Below are 18,920 nucleotides of genomic sequence, written 5' to 3'. Positions count from 1 at the left end.
AGTATTCTTTACCACTTGTTGAGGATTACGCTCTGAACCCAGGACACAAAACATTGTTATTCAATCCTGAAGCTTGTTTCTATCTTGAAGGATGGACCCTCGTATTACATAAAGAATCTCAAAAGAAAAATCCACACTAGAACTAATATAATACTAATTCATTTCCATTCTGATCTCCAGCATCTGCAGTCCTCACTTTCTCCTAATTAATTTCCATGCCTTGAACAGTTAATAAAAATCAGCATATTTCATAGAACCATCCAACTGGCAGAAAAATATTTTCAGACTAACACCTTTTTAAAAAAATTGTGGTTACTTAAATTAATTACTTTATGTATTCAAACATGTAGTTGGTGTAATTTGTACAATTTAAGTTTGTGTTGAATATAATTCAATTTCCTGGTCTTTAGTGTTGGCAAAATTAATTCTAGTGAATGTTAGCTACGAGAGCCCAGACTCAGGGTGAAGCAAAAGGTCTTGTTTTATTTGTGCTAGTTAAAGACAGGTTTCACAATTCAGGAATAGATGCCATGTATCATTTATTGATTAAATATAAGAGGCCCTAATGGTTCTATTACTGAACTAATCATCTGGAGCTCTGGACAGCTGCTTGAAAGATGTGTGGTTAAATCTCCCCACTTAATTTAAGTTCAGTTAGCTTAATAAATCTGACTAAGAAGCCCGTCTCAGTAATGGGAGCAATGCAATTACTTGATTATTGCAAAACCAATCAGATTTTCTCATTTAGAGAAGAAAATGTACCATCCTTACCTGGTCTGTCCGATATTTGATTCCATGACCCATATGATTGATTCTTAATTTCCCTCTGAAATAACCTAACAAGAATCTTGGTTGTCTGAAAAGATCGATTAATGTTGGCCTTGTCTGTTGTGCCCATATACTACGAATGACTAAATTATAAATTTATGATTCTATAAAATGAGTTTGTTTTTCAGATTTGGTTTCCTTCAAATGTTTCTTCCTCCTTCTCTCCAGAAGAAATTAGTTTGTACTGGATCATCACCCACAGATCAACCTCAAACAAGCAATCACTCTTAATGAGGCCATACATTAGATGTCATCAGAGCTTAGAGAGTTTCACAGCTGAACTCAATCTTGTTCCTGCATAATTTCTGCACACATATCTATTCTAGCAAAGCTCAGTCATCAGGATCACTCAGATCCAGGGAAGGAAAGCCAGTTATGGAGTGCTGGTCTAGTTTCAGCTCACAGCTTCATTTCAGTTGATTAACAGCAATCTTTATATATGCTTCCTTCTCTCTTTTATATTACATGCATTAAAGCACAATACAAGGTGGAAACATAGAATGCAGAACTGAGAACATCAAACAGTACAGCATAGAAACAGACCCTTCTGCCCAATATGTCATTCTGAACTCATCTCATCTGCCTGCACATGGTTCATAATCCTCTATTCTCTGTATTTTCATGTGTCTGTGTAAGCACCTCTTAAACATTGCTAGCATATTTGCTTCCAGCGTGTCCCTTAGCAGCATGTTCCAGACACCTACCACTCTGTGCATAAAAAACACCTCACACAACTCTTTTAAAATTTCCCACACTCATCTTAAATCTATGCTCCCTGGTATTTGATATTTCCACCCTGGAAAACAAAATTCCAACAATCCACCCTACCCATGCCTCTGATACTTTTCTATACTTCTTTCTGGTCATCCCTCATCCTCTGACACTCTAGCAAAAGCAATCTCAGTTTGACTGACCTCTCCTTATATCTAGTATACTTCAAATCAAGGCAACAGCCTGGTAAACCTCTTCTGCATCCTGTCCAAAGTCACCACATCCTATTGGTCACAGAGAAAAAAAACACTCCACCAACACAATTCTGTATCTATTGTATCTACTCCCATGTGGGTTCCAAGGTCTTAATATTGTGGACCAGCCTACCATAAGGGACCTCATCAAATGCTTTAGTAAAGTACACAATCGATAACATCCACTGCCCTGAACATAATCACCTCCATAAATTTCTCAAAAATTTCAATCAAACTCGTGAGATGAAACCTTCACTGCACAAAGCTGTGCTGACTGTACTTAATAAGTCTATTCTTTTTCAAATGTGAGCAAATCCTATTCCTCAGAATCTTCTCCAATAATTTCCCCACTTCTGATGTAACACTTACTGACCTACAATTTCCTGGATTATCCTTGCTGTTCTTCTTCAACACTAGAACAAGACTGGCTATTCTTCAGTGTTCTGGGACCTCATCTGTGGTTAAAGAGGATAAACGATCTCTGTCAAAACCCCGGCAATCTCCACCCGTACCTCCTTTAGTATCCAGGGATAGTTTCTGGGACTTACCTACCTTAATGGTTTTCAATTATTGGAGAGGGAGGTTGAGGGGGGGGGGGGGGGAGGGATTGAGGGACAGAGTAAAGATAAGGTCAGAATGAAAAAAAAGGAAAGTAGTCTTAAAAGAGGCATCTGAATGCAAGAAGGGAGTTAGGTAAGGAAGATGAATTTTAAGCATGTTACAAAAATGACAATCAGTGATTCTCTGATAATGATACAGGACAAAGAAGACAATTGCTGGAATGTTCCCAGCCTCTGAATGATATGGGTCATTCTGAGAAAAGTTGGTATAATCAGATGAGGCAGAAGTGGGCAGTGGATACTGGAGATTGGAGTGGTGCTGGAAAAGCAACATCCAAGGAGCAGGTAAATTGACATTTCAGGCAAAAGCCCTTCTTCAGGAGTAAGGCTGGGAGCCTCAGGGGTGGAGAGATAAATGGGAGGGGGGTGGGCTGGAGAGAGGGTAGCTGAGAGTGCAATAGGTGGATGGAGATGGGGGTGAAGGTGATAGGTCGGAGAAGCAGGTGGAGTGGATTGGTGGGAAGGAAGATTGTAGATTAGAATTGTGCTGGAAAAGCACAGCAGTTCAGACAGCATCCGAGGAGCAGGAAAATCAACGTTTCGGGCAAAAGCCCTTCATCAGGAATACAGGCAGAAAGCCTGAAGGGTGGAGAGATAAGTGAGAGGGAGATTTGACAGGTGGGACAGGTCATGAGAATGGAGCTGGAAGGTTGGAACTGGGGTAAGGTGGGGGGGAGGGGAAATGAAGAAACTGATGAAGTCCACATTGATGCCACTTTTGCTTCAGGGCAGAGGAGATGACCTGGGGGTTGCAGAGGTAGGGTAATCAGATGAGATGTTCAGTAAGGATCTTCTCGATGTCAAGAGCAAAAACTTCAATTTTAAGTTCCATTGCATTCTGATGGCATATTTCCAAATCAATGACAGTATGGTTCTGTATTTCAATGTTGTAATTTGGAGCTCAATAGTTCTCCCATTGCAAGGGAAGGGTACAGAGCTCATGGTTTTCACTCAGTATGCACCTACTCTGTGCTTGCAACAGCCCTGTTTTACCTTGCCTTCCCTTGTTTGGACTTTGTGAGAGTTCAGACACCCAAGCACCTGTCTTGTCTCTTTCCCTCTGTTCTACATCACCACCCAGGACCCTACCATTAATTGTATGAGTCCTGCTCTTGCTTGTTTTAAGACTAAGATACTTCTTTGAAGTTTGCATAATATGTAGACAAAGTGGTTAGGGCAGGTAGCATACTTGCTTTCATTGCTCAGACTTCAGAGTATAGAAGTTGGGTCATTACGCTGAGGTTGTACAGGACATTGGTGGGGCATCTTCTGGAGTACTGTGTAGAGTTCTGGTCTCCTTGTTACGAGAAAGATATTATTAACTTGGACAGGGTTCAGAAAATATTTTTTCCAAGATGTTGCTTGAATGGAGGGTTTGAGTTATAAAGATAGGCTGGACAGGCTAATAGATTTTTCACTGGAGTATAGCATGTTGAGCAGTGACCCTATAAAGGTTTATATACTCATGAAGGGCATAGATAAGGCGAATAGCAAGGCTCATTTCCCGAGGGTGGGGGGAGTTCAAAACGAGGGGGCATATTTTTAAAGTAAGAGGAGAAAGATTTAAAAATGACATGAGGGGCAACTTTTTTATATAGAGAGTGATTTTTATGTGGAATGAACCAGCAGAGGAAGTGGCACATGTGGGTACAATACATGAATAGGAAAGGTTTGGAGGGATATGGGCCGAATGTTGGCAATTAGGACTAGTTTGGTTTGGCTTCATGGTCAATGTGGACTCGTTGGATTGAAGGGTCTGTTTTCATGCCGTATGATAATGACTCTATGACATCTTCTGCCTTATTATGGACTCTACATTCCTGGACTGAGTCAAAGAGAGAGACTGAGTGAGATGAAAGAGACTAGCATTTGTATTAATGCTTGTGCAAATGGGAGAAAACTAATGAGATGCTCTGGGTGAATGAGTAGGAAGCACAAAGCTATTCAGGGTTAGTAATCTGGGGGTAGATTGGGTGGCAGTGAGAGAAGGAAGGTGTCGCATGCGATGGTGACAAATGGTGGAAGGTGTGTGCTGTAGCAGCGATAGTGTGAGGGTGAGTTAGCACACGTAGGATGATGGCACTAACCCTGGTCATTGACCTTCTTGCAGCATTGCTGACCATTCCTCTGCAGGGTAGATATCACATTGGCCAAGTGGCAACTGCAGACCAGGCTTGCAGGGTCAGGTGTCATGTCCTGTGCCAGTCTTGAGGGAATTGGATGGCCCTCCACTGCACAATTCATCCACTAAGACCTGAACTCCCTGTCTGCAAAGTGAGGTACAAATATCCCCTTATCGGTCATATCTGGACAAGTATCATAAACCATTCAGGCAGCTCTAGACTGAAACTTCTTGACTGATTGCAAAAACCCTTTCAACTATGATATCATTTCTGAAAATCCAATATATCATGCCATTGGTAAGTACTTCTGGCTACTGTGACTGGGAGCATCAGCTAGCATTGTATAAAAGGGGTTTCCATAGGAACATGGTGCATAGTTTGAGGTGGTTTTGGGATAATACCATGAGAAAACTCGCTAGACACATTCCAAGAAATTCAATAAAAATGGCACAGCCAATTTCAGCCGAATAATCTCCAGTTAAATAAGTGAAGAATTTAGACACAGGTTTATGGCTGGAAAAGATTGTCAAGCAAGTGTGCAGGGAGACTGCTCACTGATTAGAAAATTAATGAGAATGATCTTAAACTCAATTATCTGCAGATAGTAATTAGGGAAGGAATGGTCAAGTAGACCGAGATTTTCTGAATGATGGTGGAAAAGATACCAACAAAACGAATGTTGTGAAGTCAGTGAAATAATGAAGGAATAGAACATAGAACATTACAGCGCAGTACAGGCCCTTCGGCCCTCGATGTTGCGCCACCCTGTCATACTAATCTGAAGCCCAACCCACCTACACTATTCCATGTCCGTCCATTTGCCTGTCCAATGACGACTTAAATGCACTTAAACTTGGCGGATCTACTACCGATGCAGGCAAAGCATTCCATACCCTTACTACTCTCTGAGTAAAGGACACAAAATAGTTTAAGGTTTTTTAAATGGAGGGAGAGAAATATACACATTATCAGCTACAACTGGAATAATTCGAGCTCGACAAGTGGACTTGATGTAAAATGTTTGGTTCAGGATTGAAGACAGTCTTATCATTATATAGCACAATATCCAATCTGAGAGAACAGTCTAAGTAGCTAATGGAGTGAGAGTCAAGGGTACGTAGAGATCAAAACTCAGTATTTGGATGCTGTTGTCAAGGAAGAAGCAGAGTTCTTTTTTTGAATAACAGACCTGTGAGAGACATAAGTTTATTACCTTCTCTTTCTGAGTCAATGGTATCTTCTTGATCAGTTAAATCTCCCATTATAACTTCTGTGATGTCATGTAATACTTCTCATATGCCATGACCTTCAATACAATTCAAATTACTTTGTCTCCAAACAGAGAAACTCACTGTCACACTGAAAGTATTCCAAGCACATCGTTTAAACGCAACATCAAATGGTTTCCGTTGAAGGGTCATCGTCTGACGCTAACATGATAGATTGGGTTGCCCCTCAGGGCTCTGCAATGAGATCATTACAGTTCCCACACCATGTTAATGGGCAGCAGCACGTCTGTACACACACAAAACGTACTTTCATCTGCTACCGATGCAGTTCCACTCCAACCTTGAGCATACAGACAGAACTGGAAAGGTTTTAACTGGTTCAGAATATAAATCAAGAATGATTAAAAGAACATTCACTGAGTGAGAGCTCCACCCCCTCCTATTCGAGCTTGTAGGAACATTCAAATATAGTAGATTCAGCCCTGCAATCAAAATCTAGCAAGTGATCAGAGCTGATGTGTATCTTAATTTCAGTTGCTGGTCTTGATTTTGAAATCCTTATCTGGCCAGAAAATGGAGAGACGGTATTTAAGAAAGCTGTGAACTGTGAACTCTTGTAAGTTGTGTGTCAGGCTGCAGACTGGTTGAAAGAAAGGAAGTTCTGGGTGGAAGACATGTTTGTGCTTTACCCTTCACAGAATACACAGGGAAGGAGTTTTGAAAATACACACTTGAATCCCTCGTCTCTGCATGGTAGTGTGCTGGAGTGCTCATGGTTTGAGTTGCACTGTCCTGAACTGTGCTGTGAAGGGACACCACTGAGGATTTCCATTAGATCGCTGAAAACAAGCTGCCCGCAAAGTTACTGTTAAAAACTTGGACAATCCCCTTTTCAGCTAACTGCACAAGCAAGCATATCCAAACAGCTATGCAACCGCCAAAGGCAGCAATACATGCGAACAGCTGCAATATTTCACAACCTATTCATCACAGACAAGCCAAAAACAGATTCTTTTTTTCACTTTTACTTCTTAGAGTCATTTCTGAACTGTATAGGTGTGGCGCATTTTATTATCTTCTCTCATGTTTTAGTTGCTCATAGACTCCCGCTTTTTTTAAGCTCGGAATTTGGTTTAGGAAACAGCATCCACGGGGGAGGGGGGCATGGATCTTTGAATCATAGAAGCGTATAGTACAGAAGAGGTGCTTTGGCCTATCAAGTCTGTACCACCAACATTTTTCTACAACTGACATTAGTCCCATTTTTCCTCAATAGGCTCATAGCCTTGAACGTTATGACACTTCAAGTGCTCATCCAAGTACTCTTTAAAGGCTGTGTGGATTCCCACCTTAACTACTCTCCCAGGAGATGCAATCCAGACCTCATCCACCCTCAAATCCTCTCTACATATCCTACCTTTCACTTAAAAACTATGTCTCCTTGTTATTGACCCTTCAACTGAGGACAGCTGTTTTCTATTCACTCTTTGTATGTCCCTCATAATCTTATACAGCTCAATCCAGTCCACCCACAAGCTTTTCTGCTCCAAAGTAAACATTCTGAGATGATCTATCCTCTTCTCCTAGCTGAAATGCTCCATCTCAGACAACATCTTGGTGAATCTCCTTAGCAACTCCAGTGCATCACACCCTTCCTATCATGTGATGATGAGAACAGCTTATAGTATTCCAGCTGTGGCTTAACCAAAGTTTTGTTCAGCTCCAATATAATCTCCCTACTCTTGTAATCAATGCCATGGCTGATAAAGCATGAACGCTTTCTTAACTACCCTATTAACCTATTCTGCCACCAAGATCCCTCTGTTCCTCTTAGCTTCCTAGTGTCTTCCTGTTCATTGAGTGCTGAAATCCATATCAACAACTTCAACTGCCCTACCCTCATCTAAACACTTGGTCAGCACCTTGATAAATTCCACCAGATTTGTTAGACTTGGCATTCTTCTTAAATTAAACTGTTATGACCAACGAAAGAGAGTGAGGTTATGGAAAGAAGCACAGCCGGATTGTCCATCCTTACCCAGGAATGTAACCATCTGTGGCCTTTCCATCCAGATTCACAGCAAATTGGAGAATCTTGTCCAGGGACAGGTCCAGTCAGTATTTTAGTTATTGTAATAAAGGTCAGCAAAAAATATTACCTCAACACCCTCTGGGTGAAAAATGCATTTGGGTTGTAACTTCCTCTTCCTGCTAATTTTGTTGCTCTCCTTACTATCCCTGGCTGAATCTCAATGCTTTATCTCTTCCTATCCAAAGTGCTTCTGTCTGTCTGTCTGTCTCTCTCTCTCTCTCTTCCACATTTCATTTTTTATCTCAATATGTACCATTGCTCTTCTCCCTCATGGATACTTAATGCCAATGTATACTAATATAACACCTCAATTAGTTTAGGATGGAAGCAAAATTATTTTCTCTTCATTTCCTGTCCAGATTTTTAAAAAAGGGATTTTCACATAGAAAATAATAATTTTGATGCTAAGAGGATAATTTTTTCACTTCTGATGGAGTACAAATTAATTGCAAGAGAAATTAGATTTTCTGGCATATATGATAATAGATCAGAGAACCTGAGTCAATACACTATCGTGATAAAATAAGACTTTAAATTTAGCTTTAAAATACCTTGAAATTTAAAAAATTGTTCATGTTGCTAAAAGTGACCACATAGCTGCCAGATTGTTGTAAAAGCACAACCAATAATCTTTACAGAAAAAGTTTTATGTAGTCTGACCTACAAAAGGCACCAACATTGTTGACTGTAAGATCGTTTCAGATACAACATCCCAAGACACTCAGTTACGTAGTTCTAAGGGGGCAATTAGAAATACTTAGGAAACCTAAGTGTTGCCCTCACCTAGGAATGAATAAAGCAGTGAGAGAAATATCAGTGACCTGAAAGTATCGCATCTTCAATCGCTTTTTCTGATGTTAGAAGATGCCAAAGATTAGATTACTTACAGTGTGGAAACAGGCCCTTCGGCCCAACAAGCCCACACCGACCCGCCGAAGCGCACCCACCCACACCGATTCCCCTACATCTAACACTATGGGCGATTTAGCATAGCCAATTCACTAACCTGCACGTTTTTGGAGTGTGGGAGGAAACCGGAGCACCCGGAGGAAACCCATGCAGACACGGGGAGAATGTGCAAACATTCCACACAGTCAGTCGCCTGAGGCGGGAATTGAACCCGGGTCTCTGGCGCTGTGAGACAGTAGTGCTAACCACTGTGCCACCGTGCCGCCCACAAAATACCTTGTGGATGTTTCTACAACTAGATTTGTCCTTTGAGAAACACATGAAGTCCTCACACCACCCCATCAAATGTTTCTTAAATTGTTACAGAACTCCAACAAACAGTCCTTACAAAGATATGAGTAAAACTTCCAGTAATCAATGACAATCTGTTGTCTTGCCTTCATTTTTATCAGTTGACCATAATTATTTTATGAAACCTGTTTTGCAATTTTTAAATCCAGTTCAACCAACCTCATTGCTTATTTAATTTTCCATTGTCAAAGAACTTGAAAGGGCTCATTCTAATTCATTTAACAAGGGTTCATGTTTAACACAGACTGAGATAACTTCTACGCAACAGAGATTATGTGTCTAAAAGTAAGGTCCTGGTTGATAGCAACGAGGGCAAATGATTGGGATAGACTTGTGGAACGCACTTCGAGAAAAATGTCTGAAGTAAAACCTTGAAAATGTAACAGACGAGTCAAGAATGCATATCTGAAATGATTCCAATCAAAACGTCATCAACTAAATTTGGAAAATCTTAATTTAGGTCTGCATTCTTTCTTTGGTACCTAGATTTGTCCCGTTAAGTTGAACTGTATATTTGATATGGAGATGTCGGTGTTGGACTGGGGTGTACAAAGTTAAAAATCACACAACACCAGGTTATAGTCCAACAGGTTTAATTGGAAGCACTAGCTTTCAGAGCGCTGCTCTTTCATCAGGTGGTTGTGGAGGACACAATTGTAAGACACAGAATTTACAGCAAAAGTTTACAGTGTGATGTAACCGCAGTTATACATTAAAAAATACCTTGATTGTTTGTTAAGTCTCTCATCTGTTAGAATAACCATGTTAATTTCACTTCTTTCATGTGTAAATCATAAAGCTTTTTTTAAAAGTTACATTCCCAGGTTAACTGTAACAATTGGTGTCAGCCCAGATAATGTGTTGAAGGTGTTTGCCCCATGTGCTGTTGTCTGTGCCATAATGTTTAGACTGAGTATAATCTAAAAAATGAATTAACAAAATCTTACATAGATTTATGTAGTTTTTGAGCAAAGTACAATGTAACTCTGTAAGTACAAATTCACCCTACAAACGTATATGTGTATGTGTGCATGTGTGTGCGCCTTGGATGGGGGGTTGTGTGTGTGTGTGTGTGTGTGTGTGTGTGTTGTGTCGTGTAAAAATGGGTCTAACTCTGTGCGAGGCTGCATGTGTGAGTTTGGGGAGTGTGTTTCTATGGGAGTGCGTGTGAGTTTAGATCAGAGTGGTGCTGGAAAAGCACAGCAGGTCAGGCAGCATCTGAGGAGCAGGAAAATCAACATTTCGGGCAAAAGCCCTTCATCAGGAATAGAGGCCTGGGTTGGAGGGTTGTGAGTGTCTGTGAGAGAGAGTGTATATGTGTGTGTAAGTGTATAGGGGTCTAAGTCTGTGAGAGGGTGCATGTGAGAGTTTGGGAGTGTGTGTGGGTGTCTGGGGTGGGGGGTTGTGAGTGTATGTGTGTGTGTGAGAGAGAGAGAGAGAGAGAGAGAGTGTGCGTGTGCTTGTGTGCATGTGTATCGTGCAATGGTAGTCACCTGTAGTGTGACATGAACCCAAGGTCCTGGTTGAGGCCCTCCCTCTGGGTACCGATCTTAGTTATCAGCCACTTTTCGCTGCTGCCTGTCATGACCCGAAGGTCTGAGGTCGAATGTCCTTGACCGCTGAAATGTTCTCCATCTAGGAGGGAACACTCCTGTCTGTTGATTGTTGTGCGGTGCCTATTGAACCATTGCAGTAGTCTCTGCTTGGTTTCACCAATGTACCATGCCACACAGCAACAGGGAGCGAACACCTTCAACACATTATCTGGGCTGACACCAATTGTTAAAGTTAACCTGAGAATGTAACTTTTAAAAAACGTTTTGTGATTTACACATGAAAGTGAAACTAACATGGTTATTCTTACAGATGAGAGACTTAACAAACAATCAAGGTATTTTTCAATGTATAATTTCAGTTACCTCACACTGTAAACTTTTGCTATAAATTCTGTGTCTTACAATTGTGTATCCCACAACCACCTGATGAAGGAGCAGTGCTCTGAAAGCTAGTGCTTCCAATTAAACCTGTTGGACTATAGCCTGGTGTTATGTGATTTTTAAAAATTTTGTATATTTGATGATATGTATATTTGAGAATGATTTACCTCATTCAACATGGCACCAGAACTAATGATTTGCTCCTTTACATTCAACTAAGGTGGATACCAACAGCTAAGATGATTTGTTAACTTTATTCTTTTTACTCCATCATTTAGTTGGGTGGGGAGAGAATGTTAGTAAAGAGGTGAGAGAGAAGGTAACTAGTTATGTGCATTTTATACTGTTGATAAAGCTGCAGATTTGGGCACACTAAATAGAATTTGAACATTAATTCCGTACTGTAAAAGTATTATTCATTCTTTTTAAACAATAAAATACTTGTGTAAAGATAAGTAAGCTGAATGTCTGGACTTGGCAATCTTTATATTGTGAGTGACTGCTCACTAATTGAGTGCTGAGTGCCAACAGCGTGGTGGCTGTCAGCAGTTAAAGGCACAGATATTACTGAGCTGCATTGATTAGAATGGACAAGGTTTCATGAGTGATTTCAAGGTATGTTTATGTATGTGTGAGATAGGCGGTGGCCACTGAAGTGAACAGTAATCACAGATGAGTGACAAAGCCACATTCCAACCTATACATGGTCAAACTTGGGTTTTCAGGGAAAATGGATTGTGAAGTTCAACAACTGAATTCTGACAGATAACTACAGCATTTTCAAAGTTGCCAGCATTTCCTTTACATACACCTAATATTTCAACTATTTAGTAATCTACTGTGAAAATAAAACTATTTATTTTGCTTTCCTTATCTTATATGAATAGAGTTGAAAGGGAAAAAAGCAGGGGCTAGAATTTTGGTTACAGAATTATCATTTCATCAACACAGGCCACACTGTCCCCAGGCATCAACCCATGCTATTCAATTATTAAGGAGAAAGTGAGGACTGCAGATGCTGGAGATCAGAGCCGAAAATGTGTTGCTGGAAAAGCGCAGCAAGTCAGACAGCATCCAAGGAACAGGAGAATCGACGTTTCGGGCATAAGCCCTTCTTCAGGAATGAGGAACGTGTGTCCAGCAGGCTAAGATAAAAGGTAGGGAGGAGGGACTTGGGGGAGGGGCGTTGGAAATGCAATAGGTGGAAGGAGGTCAAGGTGAGGGTGATAGGCCGGAGTGGGGTGGGGGCGGAGAGGTCAGGAAGAAGATTGCAGGTTAGGAAGGCGGTGCTGAGTTCGAGGGGATTTGACTGAGACAAGGTGGGGGAAGGGGAAATGAGGAAACTGGAGAAATCTGAGTTCATCCCTTGTGGTTGGAGGGTTCCTAGGAGGAAGATGAGGCACTCTTCCTCCAGCCGTCGTGTTGCTATGGTCTGGCGATGGAGGAGTCCAAGGACCTGCATGTCCTTGGTGGAGTGGGAGGGAGAGTTGAAGTGTTGAGCCACAGGGTGGTTGGGTTGGTTGGTCCGGGTGTCCCAGAGGTGTTCTCTGAAACGTTCTGCGAATAGGCGGCCTGTCTCCCCAATATAGAGGAGGCCACATCGGGTGCAGCGGATGCAATAAATGATGTGTGTGGAGGTGCAGGTGAATTTGTGGCAGATATGGAAGTATCCCTTGGGGCCTTGGAGGGAAGTAAGGGGGGAGGTGTGGGCGCAAGTTTTGCATTTCTTGCGGTTGCAGGGGAAGGTGCCGGGAGTGGCGGTTAGGTTGGTGGGGGGTGTGGACCTGACGAGGGAGTCATGGAGGGAGTAGTCTTTTCAGAACGCTGATAGGGGAGGCGAGGGGAATATATCCATGGTGGATCATCCGCCGTCATTTCCACCACCTCCAAACGGACCCCACCACCAAGGATATATTCCCCTCCCCTCCCCTATCAGCATTCCGAAAAGACCACTCCCTCTGTGACTCCGTCAGGTCCATACCCCCCACCAACCCAACCTCCACTCCCGGTACCTTCCCCTGCAACCGCAAGAAATGCAAAACTTGCGCCCACACCTCCCCCCTTACTTCCCTCCAAGGCCCCAAGGGATACTTCCATATCTGCCACAAATTCACTTGCACATCCACACACCTCATTTATTGCATCCGCTGCACCCGATGTGGCCTCCTCTATATTGGGGAGACAGGCCGCCTACTTGCGGAACGTTTCAGAGAACACCTCTGGGACACCTGGACCAACCAACCCAACCACCCCATGGCTTAACACTTCAACTCCCCCTCCCACTCCACCAAGGACATGCAGGTCTTTGGACTCCTCCATCGCCAGACCAGAGCAACACGACGGTTGGAGGAAGAGCATCTCATCTTCCGCCTAGGAACCCTCCAACCACAAGGGATGAACTCAGATTTCTCCAGTTTCCTCATTTCCCCTCTCCCCACCTTGTCTCAGTCAAATCCCTCGAACTCAGCACCGCCTTCCTAACCTGCAATCTTCTTCCTGACCTCTCCGCCCCCACCCCACTCCGGCCTATTCAATTATTGGACATGGGAATAATAGGACTTATGAATGTTACTAATTTTTTTTGACTAAGTGCAAGCCGGGAGAAGTTTGATGGACTGATTCTCACCACAAAGCCACATGAGTTTTCTTACTGCACTGAACTTACTGCAGTAATCGGCAGTGCAGCTGTTGTGGTGAGTAGCACATCTCAGTTCCACCATAGCTTACCAATGTAGCATGCCTGCAACAATTTGCCAGCAATCCTAAAATTGGCACTAGCACCATCTTTAAAAGCCTGTTGTGCAATGGCCAAGCACTGTCAGTGCAGAGCTGCCCTGCACTGTTGCTAATGTTTGCCCAGGCATGACAAACAGGGGACAATTGGTACCCTGTTTCACAGGGCTCCAGCTTGTCATGGTACACAGGTGGGACTTTCTCCTCTGCCAGGACCAGTGTTGAAGGCCAGAAGACTAGACCATTTCAGTCTGACCCAAGGTTGTCACTTTTAGAGCAGTCTTAGTAATCTGGAAGAATGCACAGTAATGTAGGAAGAAAGTCAATGACATTCTCCACTCTGTTAGCATGTCACTCTCTTCTCTCGGGTAGCTCACACTCACTCTATGTCTGCTACTCTACCCATTTCCAATGCTTTGTCATTTTCATTATATTCTTACGCTCATCCACTCCAAACCCCAATAGCACTCACCCTTTACAGTGCCTACTCATTCACCCCGGACACCTCCCCTTCTCCACCAACTGTCAGACGCAATGCTTCATTCACTTTCATCTCCTGTCACACCTGCTTCTGCCTCATTCCAGGAGGAAAACAGCCCACCATTGTGCCAAAGGGAATCAAGACAGATGGTTTGACACTCAGTTCCTCCTCTCTCCTCTGTGAAGAACATCCAGTCTCTGACCACCCAGAATGACAAACTGACCTTTTCCAAATATCTAAGCTGGTATTGGAGGCTGTCCCTATGCTGGGATCCTCTGAGCAAAAGACTGAATTGGACTGAAATCTACTGACAAACTTGGCAAACTTCCTGGCTGTGTGCCTGCACTAAATGATAATAGACATTATTCGTAGGAGCCTCAGCTCTCTGGCTGATGGTGTAGAGTGCAAAAAGGCAAGGCAAAGCAAGGATCCAGTGAGCATACAGTAGGCTCAGAGTGAGTGAGTGTGATGACAGTGAGCAGTCCAGCCAATTGCTGGTCTAATTCAAAGTTGTGACAGAGTACTCACCACACAACTTATGGTCCATGCCATCTACAAGATGCATGAATGTAACTTAGATTATTCCAACTGCACTTCACTCAGCATTGACCTCTACTATCCAGAAGAACAAGGGAAGTAATTTCATGGAACACCAATTTTCTGACTTGGATGTATATTATTGTTCCATCAGTCTAAACACTGAAAATCCCTAAGAAAAATGGAAATTGCTGGTTAACATTTTGGGTTGAGTTACTCTTCCAGATGCTGCAGTCCAGCTGAGCTCATCTATCAATTTCCATTTTGTTTCTGATTTACTGGAAATCCCTTTAAGAGACCATTGGGGACCTCTATTATCACAAGATCTGCATCAGTCATTGCAAAATCAGGACAACGGAGGTGGGCAATAATTGTGACCTTGCCCATTGCACCCATATCCCAGAACAAGTTCAAAATGCTCCAAGTGTAAAGGCAGACTCATGAAACAAGAATAAGCATTCAGGGATTTTCTTAACTTGTGCAACAACAGGACACTGACACAGCACAGAACTATTGTGTACAGTGGTCAATATTAGGCTCGTACAAAGATTCACATTATGACCTTTTTAACGGCACCTCCGTTGAATAGAATTGAGCGTTCAGAATACTCACAGTCTCAATGGTTTTCCCAGTGATGAAAGGGGCACAGCTTTGATCAAAATATTGTTGGGAAACCCATATTCTCTCAATGACAAATACCGGGCGAATGGATAATCCACATGAAAACACAGGGTTGTGAGAACGCCATGTGTGTGACATCATTCAGTCAAAAATGATTCAGAGCTGGCCTGCCTTTGCTCGCGCCCTGGAGATGAAGACGGTGCCCTTTAATTACTTCTTCCAAGTCATTTGCGAGTTTCATGAATAATTAGATGTTTCATCCAGTGAAAATGGAAAGAACTGTCATTAGTTTTCCTTTGAGTGTGCAGCTCTTAAAATAAATCAATCGGCAGAAATATTTTGGATCACCTCACTTATGCCTGGGCTAGACATGACGAGACTTCTTTTTTTGGTAAGTGGCTAATTCAGTGGCGTAAGAACACTAATATCTTCACCCTGGAGCCTCATTCTGAGACCAACCCAATCCAAAGGCATTAAAATCACACAGGTTGATTGCTTCAGGGTTTCAACTGATCTGCTGGAAGAACCTTTCTGCATAAATCCTGCTTATGTGAAGATTGAGTTTTCCATCCACTCCACTTTTATGGTAAAGTGACAGTGCCAGAACAGGAACAGCCACAAAGAAATACCCTGTGAAAATTACTGCCAGGCTTCAGGATCCAAGGGAAATAAATTTCAAAGTGCAAACCTTCACTTACCACATATCTGCTCAATTCATGAAAGCAAAATCAATTCCAGTACAAAAACAAAATCCTTTTTGTAAATTTCTTCACATAGTAGGGAGTGTTGCAGATTAAAATTGCATAGCATCAACAAACAAAATGAACTAGTTTTCCCACAAATGGCTGATTCACATTGAACAATAATGTAAAGAAATAATTAATCAATCTGAGAACTGAATGTTTTTTTTTGGAAGAGGATGGACATGGTGAGGCTTTATTTCAAGTTGATATGATAGTTATTTGTACACAGAAACAGACACTGCATTGAATTTATAACATAGAACCAAGTTACATGGTCGAACAAGTCTAAGGCCATGTTCATGCTACACAATAGCCTCCTCCTACCCTAATTTAATTAATTCTATGACCATATCCCTCTAGTTGTTTGTCCCTCATGTGCTTGAGCATCCTCTCACACACAAACAAATCCACAGGCGCTCAGACAAATCAACTTGTCAGATTGAACAATCTTTGATACAAAGCTGGTAGTTCTGTTCATTTATCTTTTCCAGTTACCAATGTTTTGATTTAAGTGGCAGATCTCCTAAAGGACATGTGAAGGCATTTTCAATTGCGTGCACTGTATACCTCACCTGACAAACGAAAGATCGGTTGAGGAGATTCCAGTGGAGATCTCAAACACGCAATGTATGGGCTGACTCACATTTCAGGCATGGTTGTTAGTAGGGATTGCTAGTGAGAGTTGTACACAGCTGCCCAAACCCAAGTGGAAAGCTGCTTCAATATGCAATGGCAGGTGTTACATGCTTGGCTTGGCAATTTTCATGGGGAAAAGGCTGAAGCAAAACAAAGAATTTGGATGCTAAAGTTTGAAACAAAAAAACAGAAATTGATGCAGAAATACAACTGGTCTGGCAGCATCTGCCATCAGTTATGAAGAAGAATCATTGGACTCAAAATGTTAATCTTGCTTTCTCTGCATTGGTGTTGTCACACCTGTTAAGTTTCCCCAAACATCGCTGTTCTTGTTTCACAGGGAAAGGGCTGGGGTGCTTTCTCCAGATGAAGAGTTTATGTCCGAAAGGTCGACTCTATTGCTCCTCAGGTGCTACCTGACTGGCTGTGCTTTTCCAGCACCACACCTGTTGACTCTGATCTCCAGCATCTGCAGTCCTCAATTCCCCCCTACCTTCTCCAGATGTCAAATCTCCTTTGGGGTTCCCACAGAACAATGAATTATTATAGAGTTCTTTTCAACTGAAGTGGAGCTTTCTTCCACTCCACTCCTCTCACCCTGAATTCACATCCCTCCCACATGCCCTTGCCCATCTCCAAAGAAGCCTAACCAGTCAGCTGGCAACTTGTAAAAACTGAATGATTTTAGGCCACACCAAAGCAGAGCAGTGGAACATCTATTTGACTCCACATCTCACTGCTAAGATTTAATTCAGGCCAATTCCTGAGAAATTATTGACAATATCACACATAATATAGACTGTATTTGACAATCTTCACCAAAACAATCTTTGCTTATCCAATCATGAGTGTTTTACAGCCTCAGGCAGTGGCTTCTGACATTGTTTGTAATCATCAATAATCACTGTAACATCATTATAAAAATGGAAGAACAAATGTTCACGGGCACATGAAGATTATCACATTAAAATAATGGAAATTGTTTTGCATAATGGTCAGGTAACATCATCTTTCCCACAAGACAAACAGTAAGTACTTACTTTGACACAGTCTTTGTCGCAACACTCCTCGGATCTTATCGATAGCATTGAAGTCAGTAACGTGGAACATGTGAGCTGATTTGGGTTCTGAGGCAATCTCCTCCAGTTCTTCTTTAAGAGCATCACCAACACCCACAGCAAACAGCCTGATGCCAGCAGAGTGAGCCAATGTGGCATTGGGCAACACTTCATCCTGACTTCTGCCATCCGTCAAAAGAATGACTACTTTCTGAATGTTTGGATCATTGGGTCTCCCACCAGCTTGCTGTGAGAAGCTATTCAAGGTGACATAGCCAATGGCCTCTCCAGTCACAGTATTCCCTCGGCGATACCTGATGCCCGCTGCAGCCTGCTTGATATCTTCTATGTTCTGGTAAGTGCCTAAGTTGAACTCTGTGTGGGGCTTGTCACTGTAGCTTACGACCCCTACTCTCGTCTTGTCTGGACCAATATCAAACGTCCGCGCCAAGTTGGCCACCCACTGCCTGACTTTTTCAAAGTTCTCCTTGCCCACGCTGTAGGACGTATCCAGCAGAAAGACCAGGTCATAGTGGACATTCTTGCAGCCTGTGAATGAAGCAGAGTCAGCGGGTAATACATGGTATACACTGAGAAACAGCAGTACTGCTCCCCAAAGCATTTCAGTGCAACATGCTGCCTCGAGACAGTGGATGTCAGAAAGATAAAGGGAAGCCGAGCTCTTTCGCTTAGCTCCTTTGTGCTTGTTTTGAGAGGAGATCCACTTAAAGTGATGTACAACACATTTGAAGGCTGTTATTATATGCAGTTGCAGCCTTCGTCTAAAGCCTGCCCTCATCAGACTGTAGCATTAAAGGAAGTTGTTTTCTTGTTGATTCCTGAATGAACAAAGAGTATCCAAAAGTGGTTTTTAAAATGTATTCCACCTTAGTTGTTGTTTTTTTAACCATTTAGAAGTCAGAACTTCAATTTAAAATTAAGTTATGAGCTCTGTTGGGTCTAAGTCTCTGTTTGTATTTTCAATTCCGAGTGGAGTTTTTTTTTATATTTGTGGATTTATAGTGGACAATTTATTCCTAATTGTTTAAATGTAGAA

General features: G+C 42.2%; 1 protein-coding gene across 1 annotated transcript in view; it reads right to left on the bottom strand.

The window, feature by feature from the left end:
* Window positions 1–18,920, bottom strand: part of col22a1 (collagen, type XXII, alpha 1) — a 285,704-nt gene that overhangs the window by 237,352 nt on the left and 29,432 nt on the right. Inside the window, exon 3 of the mRNA XM_072569542.1 lies at window positions 17,846–18,412. Coding sequence (XP_072425643.1) covers window positions 17,846–18,412 — 567 coding nt within the window. The remainder of the gene's footprint in view (window positions 1–17,845; window positions 18,413–18,920) is intronic.

The sequence above is a fragment of the Chiloscyllium punctatum genome, chromosome 5 (assembly GCF_047496795.1).
Source record: "Chiloscyllium punctatum isolate Juve2018m chromosome 5, sChiPun1.3, whole genome shotgun sequence".
NCBI lineage: Eukaryota > Metazoa > Chordata > Chondrichthyes > Orectolobiformes > Hemiscylliidae > Chiloscyllium > Chiloscyllium punctatum.
The sequence above is the reverse complement of the archived record's forward strand: the minus strand, read 5'-3'. Positions and strand labels throughout refer to the sequence as shown.